Below are 14,051 nucleotides of genomic sequence, written 5' to 3'. Positions count from 1 at the left end.
GCTGCTCGAGGTGTGGAAACGGTTCCTGGGCGGGCCGCACGAGGTGTGGAAACGGCGCCTTATGGGTCCGCACGAGGTGTGGCAACGGCGCCTTATGGGGCTGCACGAGGTGTGGAAACTGACTATGGGGGGGGGGGGGGGCGCCGCACAAGGTGTGGAAACGGTGCCTCGGGGTGCCGCATGAGGTGTAGCAACGGCGCCTTATGGGGCTGCATGAGGTGTGGAAACTGTGCCTAGGGGTGGGGGTGTTCATGGGAACATAAAATGAGTGGTGTATGAGGTCTGTGGCGCATGACTGATAAACATTCTGTACCTGCTGAGAGGGTGCAGGGCAGTTCCTTGGGTCAGGCACCATTATAAGATTAAACACAACCTTACACATGATCTGTGTTAACTTGCCAATCAGTGGGACTCCCACAAATCCTGAAGAAAGACTCAGAAATGTCCCACTCCTGATGAGCACCTTTCAGTGTCTGGAGGAGGCTGCGTGAACGGAGTAGAAGTCTGGAGAGGAGGCTGCTCGAGTGAGTAGACACGGGAGGGGGGGGGGCCTGCTCTGAAGAGGAGGCTGCCCGGGTTAATGGGGGGGGTGGAAGAGGCTGAATCACTATCATGGAGCGCATTCCCATTAAGCTTCATGCTACCTTATTAAACTTTGCTTTACTTCCTACCAGAGGGGACGACGTGTTCTCTATATATCGTGTAATGTCTTCCAGTGACCACCAGGAGGCTCCAGAATGCATAAGTAAGACAATTCCTAGCCGGACATCTGACGAATCATAACCACCGGGACCATCGGAAGGACACCGCCATCTGCGCTACTTCCAGCCCGTACACAAGGAATATTTCTTTCCTTTTGGTAACTTTATATAAGATGCTGTTGATAAATACATGAAGCCACTATAGGGAGTCGGGTCCATTATGATTACTTTCGGTCAATATGTTACAAGGCTTTGGTGTAGATCTGACTTCCCCGTCCATGGCTGGCCCTAGAAGTCCTGGGCTTCCTGCAGCTGAGCCTGGTACTCCTCCTCGGAGGGGTTCTCTGGGCACTCGTATCCATTGTTTGGGGGGCGCAGTGGGTGAATCCGGCTCCAGTCGCCTTTGCACAGAATCCACGGCAGAACATCTGCTTTGTAATGAAGTTCAGAGGAGAACTCAGCACTGATGAGGTTGGGGATCCCAGCCGCCCGTCCCCGGGTCACCAGTCTTAAAGAGTAGTCGTAGCAGCAATGCTGAGCACCTAGACTGCTGCTGTCCCTGGAGAGCAAAGAGCGCAGACAGAAGCGAGCGCCAGGGTTGTAAATATCCAGTCTCTCCCGCACGCCGCTAGCATCGCGCCAGCGGAAACTGCCAGCCATCTTCTCATCCCGCAGAACCAAGGAACTGTACACCACCTCAGAGGGGTAGAAACATGGGCAACTGGGCAACTCTGTCAACACCCGATGCAGATAATTACTGAGGAACTCACTCTTACATGTCAGCCACCGCTCACAGCTATCCTGGGAGACTGAGGAAGAAGAGAGGAGCAGCGTGAGGCAGAGACAAGAGGAAGACAAGCACCAGATAAGACAAGAAAATAAAACATGAGACGAAGGGAAAAAGAAGAGAAGCACGAGACGAAGAGAACGAGAAAAGAGAAGCCCAAGAAAAAGAGGATTATGATATAAGGAAGTGGACCAAAACAAGACGTAAGTATGAGACGAGGAAGAGGATATGAGATGTATGTGATGAAAACAGGAGAAAAAAGTGGAGGCTGAGAAAAATGAATGGAGAAGATAAGACTAGTGAAGAGAAGCATAAATTGGAGAGAAGAGGAAAGGTGGACCACTGGCAGACGAGAACCGTAAGATGAGGAAAAAGAAAGATGGAGCACAAGGCAAAGAGAAAAGATGAAAGAAAAGAAGCAGAAGACCATGAGCATGAAAATGTGATCAGAAGACAAGACAGGCTGATAAGATGCAAAAGACAAGATGGAATAAGATAGAAGGAACAAGATAAGACTGTAGGAGACGAGAAAGTAGAGCACAAGTGAATGTAGAGCAATACGAAAGGGTGAGGAAAAAGATGTAGAAAAAACAATCAGACAAGGAAAAAGACTGAAGGGATGAGGACGATGCAGACAAATAATAGAAGTGATAGAAGGCTAGCAGAGCACTTTAAAGGGAAGGTACTGTAGATCATTAATAAATCACTGTAATGTAGCATAACATGCTGCTATAACCAAGTTTTAAATGCATGTGAAACAGAATACGTGTGTAATAGGAGTTTAAAGAAGGCACTGGGGGCTGACATCTTGGTTTCACAGCAGTTCACGACACTATCAGTGTCATTTTACGGCACCCCATGGACATAGGGTCAGCGCCGATCTATTATCTCCTATCTCTAACATTGCAGCAGCATTAGCAGTGAGCTGGGCACGCCTCTGTGGGCTGCACAACTCACTACTGTAGGTGTGACTAGCTGCCATTTTATAATAGCCCAGTGCTGAGCTCCACTTACTTTCTATCGCAGGAGAGACGCACTCACTGGAACCGGAGGATGGGGAGTGTGGGTGCTTTATCTCCATGCTCCTCTGTACTCCAGGCACTGCACCTCCTGGGCAGACATCCTCTGCTCTCACTTGCTGCCCTCCCTGTGTGCTTCTCCTGCTCTGTCTCCGCCTCCTCACACACAGACCCTGTGATCTTTGGTAAGCTGCAGTCACAGCCTGCCTCTCTCTCTCTCTCTGCCATACAATGTATCTCTCCCCTCCCTCCACAATGCCTGGCCATTCTCTGCAGATCTGGATCTCCTCCTTCTTATCTTACTGAGGGATGAGTCACAGACAGCTCTGCTCAGATAATGCTGCTCCATACATAAACACCACATGTCTTCACTTTTCCTCCAGTCCACCATGCTGGTGAGCCCACTGTGTTCTGCTTTTTTGTAAACTCTGTAGCTGTGTTTCTGATGCAGTAACTGCAGGTGATAGATCACAGGGCAATCACACACAAAATGGCTCTGCCCTGTGATGCTGCTCTTCATTCTGCCCCAGGGATATTAGACCACCCAAAAGGGGAGGGAAATGGTGATGTCAGCAGTTACTGCCCCAATTTTCCAGCAAAGAGTAAAGCTGGTAAGTCTTACTATAGCTGCTTGAGGTCTAAAACGGAAAATGCTCCCCCTAGTGGTCAATATATATATATATTTGTAAGAAAATATATAATATATTTCATATAGAAATGTTTGCAAACATTGCATTAATACATTTTATTTACTATTTTAAGCTTAATTTTACAAAAAAACAAACTACAAAAAAACTGGTGGCACCTTCCCTTTAAAACGAGGAGGAAGGTTTGAGGATGAGAGGATTGGGAATGAGCAGACATGAGGATGGAAGGGTGACTATCACCTGACTCTGGACTAGGAGCCTTAGTCTTTGCCTTGGTTGTCCACACCACTGTTGAATTCTCCACATCATCCTCTACTCCTGAAACAAGAGAACAGATCAGTATTTACCCCTGAGCCAATGGGGACCCCAACCTCAGATATTTGGGCGTTTCACCTGGACATGGAGAAAGGTCACACACACGAGACTCTGTTGCTGTACAGGAATATCCGCAGGACCGGGTGCGTTTCTGATTTGGCCGACCGCATGTTGCGCTACAGGGAGACCAAGAACTCCAATCTTCATCCTCGTAATCTGCCAAACCCCAAATATATGAAAATTAACCCCCGAATCTGGCCCAGGAGCGTGCAGAGAAGTCACCAGCCTCACCATAAAGATACGAGTCATCTGTGACCCACTTGTCGCTGGGTGTGCTGCGTCCATCATGGTCTCCTCCACTTAGGACGTTATCTTCCCACTCGTACTGTGGTGAGTAATCACCCACATTTTCTGCCCGCACGCCTTCGCTGCTCATAGAAATTTCCACATCTGAGAGATTATATTCCCAGAACAGTGGCCAGAAAAGCTCATGCTGAGACCGCCAGTCCGGATCCCCCCAGTCCGTGCGTGTGTCTGACAGATCCAGCTCCACCTCCATCTGAGAATTGGGGTCCACCTCAATTGTCACCTGGAAGACCATGCCCCAATCAGAACATGCCTATAACCCTCTACTGCATCAGCGCAGCCAAGTGTTACCTGAATGTTGGGGTTCTCCGAGCTCAGGTTGCCATCCAAGTCGAGGAGAAACGTGGAATCCGGTGTAGGAGAAGTATCTGCAGAAGACAACACCAAACCCTTGGGCCCCAGCACAAGAGACCCATCTAAGGGCCCTCTCCATGGAGCAGTTGCCAAATTATCCTATCAGAGACAATGAAGGGTTAAATTATTGAAAAAGATGACAATCTAATCCCCAAATCTCACATCTCGTCCACAGAGCTGACGATCTCATCCCAGGATCTCCCATCTCATCGCCCACAGAGCAGACAATCTAATCCCCAGATCTCTCATCTCATCGCCCACAGAGCTGACAATCTAATCCCCGAATCTCACATCTCCTCGTCCACAGAGCTGACAATCAAATCCCAGGATCTCACGCCTAATCACCCACAGAGCTGACAATCTAATCCCAGGATCTCATGTCTCTTCGTCCACAGAGTTGATAGTCTAATCCCAGGATCTCACGTTTCCTCGTCCACAGGCTGACAATCTAATCCCAGGATCTCACGTCTCTTCGTCCACAGAGCTGACAATCTAATCCCAGGATCTCACGACTAATCGTCCACAGAGCTGGCAATCTAATCCCAGGATCTCACGACTAATCGTCCACAGAGCTGACAATCTAATCCCAGGATGTCACGTCTCCTCGTCCACAGAGCAGACAATCTAATCCCAGGATCTCATGTCTCTTTGTCCACAGAACTGACAATCTAATCCCAGGATCTCACAACTAATCGTCCACAGAGCTGACAATCTAATTCCAGGATCTCACGTCTCATAGTCCACAGAGCTGGCAATCTAATCCCAGGATCTCACGTCTCCTTGTACACAGCTGATAATCTAATCCCAGGATCTCATGTCTCTTCGTCCACAGAGTTGATAGTCTAATCCCAGGATCTCACGTTTCCTCGTCCACAGAGCTGACAATCTAATCGCAGGATCTCACGTCACCTCATCCACAGAGCTGACAATCTAATCCCAGGATCTCACGTCTCTTCGTCCACAGAGTTGACAATCTAATCCCAGGATCTCACGACTAATCGTCCACAGAGCTGGCAATCTAATCCCAGGATCTCACGACTAATCGTCCACAGAACTGACAATCTAATCCCAGAATCTCACATCTCTTCGTCCACAGAGCTGACAATCTAATCCCAGGATCTCACGTCTCCTCGTCCACAGAGCTGACAATCTAATCCCAGGATCTCATGTCTCTTTGTCCACAGAGCTGACACTCTAATCCCAGGATCTCACGTCTCCTCGTCCACAGAGCTGACCATCTAATCCCAGGATCTCACGTCTCCTCGTCCACAGAGCTGACCATCTAATCCCAGGATCTCACGTCTCCTCGTCCACAGAGCTGACCATCTAATCCCAGGATCTCACGTCTCCCCGTCCACAGAGCTGAATCTAATCCCCGGATCTCACGTTTTCTCATCCACAGAGCTGACGTCTGAAATCCCCAGATCTCACATCTCCTTGTCCACAGAGCCGACAAACTAATCCCCGAATCTCACGTCTCCTCGTCCACAGAGCTGACAAATCCCAGGATCTCACGCCTAATCGCCCACAGAGCTGACAATCTAATCCCCAGATCTCACGCCTAATCGCCCACAGAGCTGACAATCTAATCCCAAGATCTCACGTGTCCGTCTTCAGAGCTGACAATCTAATCCCAGGATGTCACGTCTCCTCGTCCACAGAGCTGACAATCTAATCCCAGGATCTCCAGTCTCCTTGTCCACAGAGCTGACAATCTAACTCCAAGATCTCACGCCTCCTCGTACACAGCTGACAATCTAATCCCAGGATCTCACGCCTCCTTGTACACAGTTGATAATCTAATCCCAGGATCTCACATCTCTTCGTCCACAGAGCTGACAATCTAATCCCAGGATCTCACGACTAATCGTCCACAGAGCTGGCAATCTAATCCCAGGATCTCACATCTCTTCGTCCACAGAGCTGACAATCTAATCCCAGGATCTCACGACTAATCGTCCACAGAACTGACAATCTAATCCCAGGATCTCACGTTTCCTCGTCCACAGAGCTGACACTCTAATCCCAGGATCTCACGTCTCTTCGCCCACAGAGCTGACAATCTAATCCCAGGATCTCACGACTAATCGTCCACAGAGCTGGCAATCTAATCCCAGGATCTCACGTCTCCTCGTCCACAGAGCTGACAATCTAATCCCAGGATCTCACGTCTCTTCGTCCACAGAGCTGACAATCTAATCCCAGGATCTCACGTCTCATAGTCCACAGAGCTGACAATCTAATCCCAGGATCTCACGTCTCTTCGTCCACAGAGCTGACAATCTAATCCCAGGATCTCACGACTAATCGTCCACAGAGCTGGCAATCTAATCCCAGGATCTCACATCTCTTCGTCCACAGAGCTGACAATCTAATCCCAGGATCTCACGACTAATCGTCCACAGAACTGACAATCTAATCCCAGGATCTCACGTTTCCTCGTCCACAGAGCTGACAATCTAATCCCAGGATCTCACGACTAATCGTCCACAGAGCTGGCAATCTAATCCCAGGATCTCACGTCTCCTCATCCACAGAGCTGACAATCTAATCCCAGGATCTCACGTCTCTTCGTCCACAGAGCTGACAATCTAATCCCAGGATCTCACGTCTCATAGTCCACAGAGCTGACAATCTAATCCCAGGATCTCACGTCTCTTCGTCCACAGAGCTGACAATCTAATCCCAGGATCTCACGACTAATCGTCCACAGAGCTGACAATCTAATCCCAGGATCTCACGCCTCCTTGTACACAGCTGATAATCTAATCCCAGGATCTCATGTCTCTTCGTCCACAGAGTTGATAGTCTAATCCCAGGATCTCACGTTTCCTCGTCCACAGAGCTGACAATCTAATCGCAGGATCTCACGTCTCCTCGTCCACAGAGCTGACAATCTAATCCCAGGATCTCACGTCTCTTCGTCCACAGAGCTGGCAATCTAATCCCAGGATCTCACAACTAATCGTCCACAGAGCTGACAATCTAATCCCAGGATCTCACGTCTCCCCGTCTACAGAGCTGACAATCTAATCCCAGGATCTCACGTCTCTTCGTCCACAGAGCTGACAATCTAATCCCAGGATCTCACGACTAATCGTCCACAGAGCTGACAAATCCCAGGATCTCATGCCTAATCACCCACAGAGCTGACAATCTAATCCCCGGATCTCACATCTCCTCGTCCACAGAGCTGAATCTAATCCCCGGATCTCACATTTCCTCATCCACAGAGCTGACGTCTGAAATCCCCAGATCTCACATCTCCTTGTCCACAGAGCCGACAAACTAATCCCCGAATCTCACGTCTCCTCGTCCACAGAGCTGACAAATCCCAGGATCTCACGCCTAATCGCCCACAGAGCTGACAATCTAATCCCCAGATCTCACGCCTAATCGCCCACAGAGCTGACAATCTAATCCCAAGATCTCACATCTCCTCGTCCACAGAGCTGACAATCTAATCCCAAGGTCTCCGTCTTCAGAGCTGACAATCTAATCCCAGGATGTCACGTCTCCTCGTCCACAGAGCTGACAATCTAATCCCAGGATCTCCAGTCTCCTTGTCCACAGAGCTGACAATCTAACTCCAAGATCTCACGCCTCCTCGTACACAGCTGACAATCTAATCCCAGGATCTCATGTCTCTTTGTCCACAGAGCTGGCAATCTAATCCCAGGATCTCACGCCTCCTTGTACACAGTTGATAATCTAATCCCAGGATCTCACGACTAATCGTCCACAGAGCTGGCAATCTAATCCCAGGATCTCACATCTCTTCGTCCACAGAGCTGACAATCTAATCCCAGGATCTCACGACTAATCGTCCACAGAACTGACAATCTCATTCCCAGGATCTCACGTTTCCTCGTCCACAGAGCTGACAATCTAATCCCAGGATCTCACGTCTCTTCGCCCACAGAGCTGACAATCTAATCCCAGGATCTCACGACTAATCGTCCACAGAGCTGGCAATCTAATCCCAGGATCTCACATCTCTTCGTCCACAGAGCTGACAATCTAATCCCAGGATCTCACGTCTCTTCGCCCACAGAGCTGACAATCTAATCCCAGGATCTCACGTCTCATAGTCCACAGAGCTGACAATCTAATCCCAGGATCTCACGTCTCTTCGTCCACAGAGCTGACAATCTAATCCCAGGATCTCACGACTAATCATCCACAGAGCTGACAATCTAATCCCAGGATCTCACATCTCTTCGTCCACAGAGCTGACAATCTAATCCCAGGATCTCACGACTAATCGTCCACAGAGCTGGCAATCTAATCCCAGGATCTCACATCTCTTCGTCCACAGAGCTGACAATCTAATCCCAGGATCTCACGACTAATCGTCCACAGAACTGACAATCTAATCCCAGGATCTCACGTTTCCTCGTCCACAGAGCTGACAATCTAATCCCAGGATCTCACGTCTCCTCGTCCACAGAGCTGACAATCTAATCCCAGGATCTCACGTCTCTTCGTCCACAGAGCTGACAATCTAATCCCAGGATCTCACGTCTCATAGTCCACAGAGCTGACAATCTAATCCCAGGATCTCACGTCTCTTCGTCCACAGAGCTGACAATCTAATCCCAGGATCTCACGACTAATCGTCCACAGAGCTGACAATCTAATCCCAGGATCTCACGCCTCCTTGTACACAGCTGATAATCTAATCCCAGGATCTCATGTCTCTTCGTCCACAGAGTTGATAGTCTAATCCCAGGATCTCACGTTTCCTCGTCCACAGAGCTGACCATCTAATCCCAGGATCTCACGTCTCCTCGTCCACAGAGCTGACCATCTAATCCCAGGATCTCACGTCTCCTCGTCCACAGAGCTGAATCTAATCCCAGGATCTCACGACTAATCGTCCACAAAGCTGACAATCTAATCCCAGGATCTCCAGTCTCCTTGTCCACAGAGCTGACAATCTAACTCCAAGATCTCACGCCTCCTCGTACACAGCTGACAATCTAATCCCAGGATCTCACGCCTCCTTGTACACAGTTGATAATCTAATCCCAGGATCTCACATCTCTTCGTCCACAGAGCTGACAATCTAATCCCAGGATCTCACGACTAATCGTCCACAGAGCTGGCAATCTAATCCCAGGATCTCACATCTCTTCGTCCACAGAGCTGACAATCTAATCCCAGGATCTCACGACTAATCGTCCACAGAACTGACAATCTAATCCCAGGATCTCACGTTTCCTCGTCCACAGAGCTGACACTCTAATCCCAGGATCTCACGTCTCTTCGCCCACAGAGCTGACAATCTAATCCCAGGATCTCACGACTAATCGTCCACAGAGCTGGCAATCTAATCCCAGGATCTCACGTCTCCTCGTCCACAGAGCTGACAATCTAATCCCAGGATCTCACGTCTCTTCGTCCACAGAGCTGACAATCTAATCCCAGGATCTCACGTCTCATAGTCCACAGAGCTGACAATCTAATCCCAGGATCTCACGTCTCTTCGTCCACAGAGCTGACAATCTAATCCCAGGATCTCACGACTAATCGTCCACAGAGCTGGCAATCTAATCCCAGGATCTCACATCTCTTCGTCCACAGAGCTGACAATCTAATCCCAGGATCTCACGACTAATCGTCCACAGAACTGACAATCTAATCCCAGGATCTCACGTTTCCTCGTCCACAGAGCTGACAATCTAATCCCAGGATCTCACGACTAATCGTCCACAGAGCTGGCAATCTAATCCCAGGATCTCACGTCTCCTCATCCACAGAGCTGACAATCTAATCCCAGGATCTCACGTCTCTTCGTCCACAGAGCTGACAATCTAATCCCAGGATCTCACGTCTCATAGTCCACAGAGCTGACAATCTAATCCCAGGATCTCACGTCTCTTCGTCCACAGAGCTGACAATCTAATCCCAGGATCTCACGACTAATCGTCCACAGAGCTGACAATCTAATCCCAGGATCTCACGCCTCCTTGTACACAGCTGATAATCTAATCCCAGGATCTCATGTCTCTTCGTCCACAGAGTTGATAGTCTAATCCCAGGATCTCACGTTTCCTCGTCCACAGAGCTGACAATCTAATCGCAGGATCTCACGTCTCCTCGTCCACAGAGCTGACAATCTAATCCCAGGATCTCACGTCTCTTCGTCCACAGAGCTGGCAATCTAATCCCAGGATCTCACAACTAATCGTCCACAGAGCTGACAATCTAATCCCAGGATCTCACGTCTCCCCGTCTACAGAGCTGACAATCTAATCCCAGGATCTCACGTCTCTTCGTCCACAGAGCTGACAATCTAATCCCAGGATCTCACGACTAATCGTCCACAGAGCTGACAAATCCCAGGATCTCATGCCTAATCACCCACAGAGCTGACAATCTAATCCCCGGATCTCACATCTCCTCGTCCACAGAGCTGAATCTAATCCCCGGATCTCACATTTCCTCATCCACAGAGCTGACGTCTGAAATCCCCAGATCTCACATCTCCTTGTCCACAGAGCCGACAAACTAATCCCCGAATCTCACGTCTCCTCGTCCACAGAGCTGACAAATCCCAGGATCTCACGCCTAATCGCCCACAGAGCTGACAATCTAATCCCCAGATCTCACGCCTAATCGCCCACAGAGCTGACAATCTAATCCCAAGATCTCACATCTCCTCGTCCACAGAGCTGACAATCTAATCCCAAGGTCTCCGTCTTCAGAGCTGACAATCTAATCCCAGGATGTCACGTCTCCTCGTCCACAGAGCTGACAATCTAATCCCAGGATCTCCAGTCTCCTTGTCCACAGAGCTGACAATCTAACTCCAAGATCTCACGCCTCCTCGTACACAGCTGACAATCTAATCCCAGGATCTCATGTCTCTTTGTCCACAGAGCTGGCAATCTAATCCCAGGATCTCACGCCTCCTTGTACACAGTTGATAATCTAATCCCAGGATCTCACGACTAATCGTCCACAGAGCTGGCAATCTAATCCCAGGATCTCACATCTCTTCGTCCACAGAGCTGACAATCTAATCCCAGGATCTCACGACTAATCGTCCACAGAACTGACAATCTCATTCCCAGGATCTCACGTTTCCTCGTCCACAGAGCTGACAATCTAATCCCAGGATCTCACGTCTCTTCGCCCACAGAGCTGACAATCTAATCCCAGGATCTCACGACTAATCGTCCACAGAGCTGGCAATCTAATCCCAGGATCTCACATCTCTTCGTCCACAGAGCTGACAATCTAATCCCAGGATCTCACGTCTCTTCGCCCACAGAGCTGACAATCTAATCCCAGGATCTCACGTCTCATAGTCCACAGAGCTGACAATCTAATCCCAGGATCTCACGTCTCTTCGTCCACAGAGCTGACAATCTAATCCCAGGATCTCACGACTAATCATCCACAGAGCTGACAATCTAATCCCAGGATCTCACATCTCTTCGTCCACAGAGCTGACAATCTAATCCCAGGATCTCACGACTAATCGTCCACAGAGCTGGCAATCTAATCCCAGGATCTCACATCTCTTCGTCCACAGAGCTGACAATCTAATCCCAGGATCTCACGACTAATCGTCCACAGAACTGACAATCTAATCCCAGGATCTCACGTTTCCTCGTCCACAGAGCTGACAATCTAATCCCAGGATCTCACGTCTCCTCGTCCACAGAGCTGACAATCTAATCCCAGGATCTCACGTCTCTTCGTCCACAGAGCTGACAATCTAATCCCAGGATCTCACGTCTCATAGTCCACAGAGCTGACAATCTAATCCCAGGATCTCACGTCTCTTCGTCCACAGAGCTGACAATCTAATCCCAGGATCTCACGACTAATCGTCCACAGAGCTGACAATCTAATCCCAGGATCTCACGCCTCCTTGTACACAGCTGATAATCTAATCCCAGGATCTCATGTCTCTTCGTCCACAGAGTTGATAGTCTAATCCCAGGATCTCACGTTTCCTCGTCCACAGAGCTGACCATCTAATCCCAGGATCTCACGTCTCCTCGTCCACAGAGCTGACCATCTAATCCCAGGATCTCACGTCTCCTCGTCCACAGAGCTGAATCTAATCCCAGGATCTCACGACTAATCGTCCACAAAGCTGACAATCTAATCCCAGGATCTCATGTCTGGTCCCTGATCACACACGGTCCCGTTTCCTTGTAGCCCCCGGTCTGACGCTTCTCACCTGGGCGGACTGTGCAGTCCCAGCTGGGGCCCCTGCGGGTAGCTGCGGATGGAGGATCAGGAGAAGCAGCAGCCCGTGCATGGTCCGGTCACTGGCGCCTCACATGCTCCCCGCGCAGACCCGGAGCCCCATCTCCACCGTTCTCCGATCTCCTCCGATGCTGGGGGCGGGGTTGTGACATCATCGATATCTATAGGGCGGGACAAAGAGAACAAAAAGAACGCGGCGTTGGGCAGGGGGGCGGAGCATCAGGTATATAAAGACGTAACTAAGTGGAGAACGAACAGACACCAGGGAGGGAGGGCTGTCTGTATATTGATGATACCGCGGAGGGAGAGGACGGAGACGGACGGAATACGGACAAGGGAGAGGGGACGGACGACACAGCGGAGGGAGAGGGGACGGACGGAATACGGACGACACCGCAGATGGAAAAGGGACGGACGGCATACGACATCGCGGACGGATGATACTCTGACGAGACTGGGGGGAGAGGGGTGGACGGTGCGCGGACAGCGGGAATGGAGAGAGGACAGATAGGGTGCGGCCGGAGAGGGGACAGGCGGTGCGTGGACGATACAGGGGAGGAAGAGGAGACAGGCAGTGCCGTGGAGGGAGAGGGGACAGACGGAACATGGACGACAGCGAGGACGGGTGATACTCGGGACAGAGGGGTGGACGGTGCGCGAACACCGGGAATGGAGACAGGACGGATAGTGTGCAGCCGGAGAAGGGGACGGGCGGTGCGTTGGATGACACGGGAGGGAGAGGGGACGGACAGGATACGAATGACACCACGGAGGGAGAGGGACCAGAAAGTATACAAACAACACCGCGGAGAGGGGAAAAGGAGGCGGACGGTTTGCGGACAACACCGCGGATTGAGATGGGGCGGAAGGTGATCGAACAACATCGGTAATGGAGATAGGACAGACAGGCGGCAGCCGGTACCCAGACTACACCGGGGAGAGAGAGGGGGCAGACGGTGCACAGACAACAACGAGGAGAGGAAACTGAAAGGTGTTCGGAAGATACCGGGGAGGGAATGATGCGCGGACGACACCAGGAAACGGTGCTCCGACAACACCGGAGGGCAGCAGACATCGGGGAGGGACCAGACAGGTGCGCGGATGACACTGCCGAAAGAGAGGGGACGGATGATGCACAGTTAACATCGGGGAGGGCCGGAAGGGTGAGCAGATGACATTGGGGGGAGACGTAGGAGACTCGGCACCTCTGATGACATCACTGATGACATGATCAGACATGAGACCACACCCCTTATACTGAATCACCACCATCATCATCACTGCTGACGACCAGCCTGTATACATGTTTGAGAACGAGCATGTGTTGCCTTCTCCAGCTGCACTCCCAGCATTGCTTGGCACAGAGACCACACAATGTGGAAATATCCACGGTAAATACTGAGCAGACTTGTGGTTGCTGCTCTGGAGGTGAGCAGAGAGGCTACTCCAGGTCTGGGCCTTCTTCGGCTGTATGTGCCCCTCTGAATTTCTTGCGGGGTTCTGTCCATGCTGTGAGCGGGTGGGTACCTCGATCAGTGACAGCTTCAAGCTTTGCCCAGCGGCTCATGTGCGGCAGCCCGGGATAGGGTGATTGACCGTGACGTACAGACAATAAGACAACAAGGCGACAACC

At 50.5% G+C, this 14,051-nt stretch overlaps 1 protein-coding gene across 2 annotated transcripts; it reads right to left on the bottom strand.

The window, feature by feature from the left end:
• Nucleotides 1–845: 845 nt before the first annotated feature.
• On the bottom strand, nt 846–14,050 carry ISM2 (isthmin 2). 2 transcript variants are annotated; one of them, XM_069735771.1, is made up of 7 exons: nt 13,946–14,050; nt 12,390–12,579; nt 4,127–4,288; nt 3,761–4,058; nt 3,548–3,685; nt 3,395–3,472; nt 846–1,510 (listed from the first exon to the last, which is right to left on the bottom strand). In XM_069735771.1, the coding sequence occupies exons 2-7, from the start codon at nt 12,468–12,470 to the stop codon at nt 990–992; spliced, it is 1,278 nt and encodes a 425-aa protein (XP_069591872.1). In that variant the 5' UTR covers nt 12,471–12,579; nt 13,946–14,050; the 3' UTR covers nt 846–989. The 2 variants fall into 2 exon arrangements, with proteins under 2 accessions (XP_069591872.1, XP_069591871.1); XM_069735770.1 differs by lacking the exon at nt 13,946–14,050 and adding an exon at nt 13,425–13,518.
• Between the last annotated feature and the right edge of the window lies 1 nt (nt 14,051).

The sequence above is a fragment of the Ranitomeya imitator genome, chromosome 1 (assembly GCF_032444005.1).
Source record: "Ranitomeya imitator isolate aRanImi1 chromosome 1, aRanImi1.pri, whole genome shotgun sequence".
NCBI lineage: Eukaryota > Metazoa > Chordata > Amphibia > Anura > Dendrobatidae > Ranitomeya > Ranitomeya imitator.
This window is presented reverse-complemented; position numbering and strand designations above follow the sequence as displayed.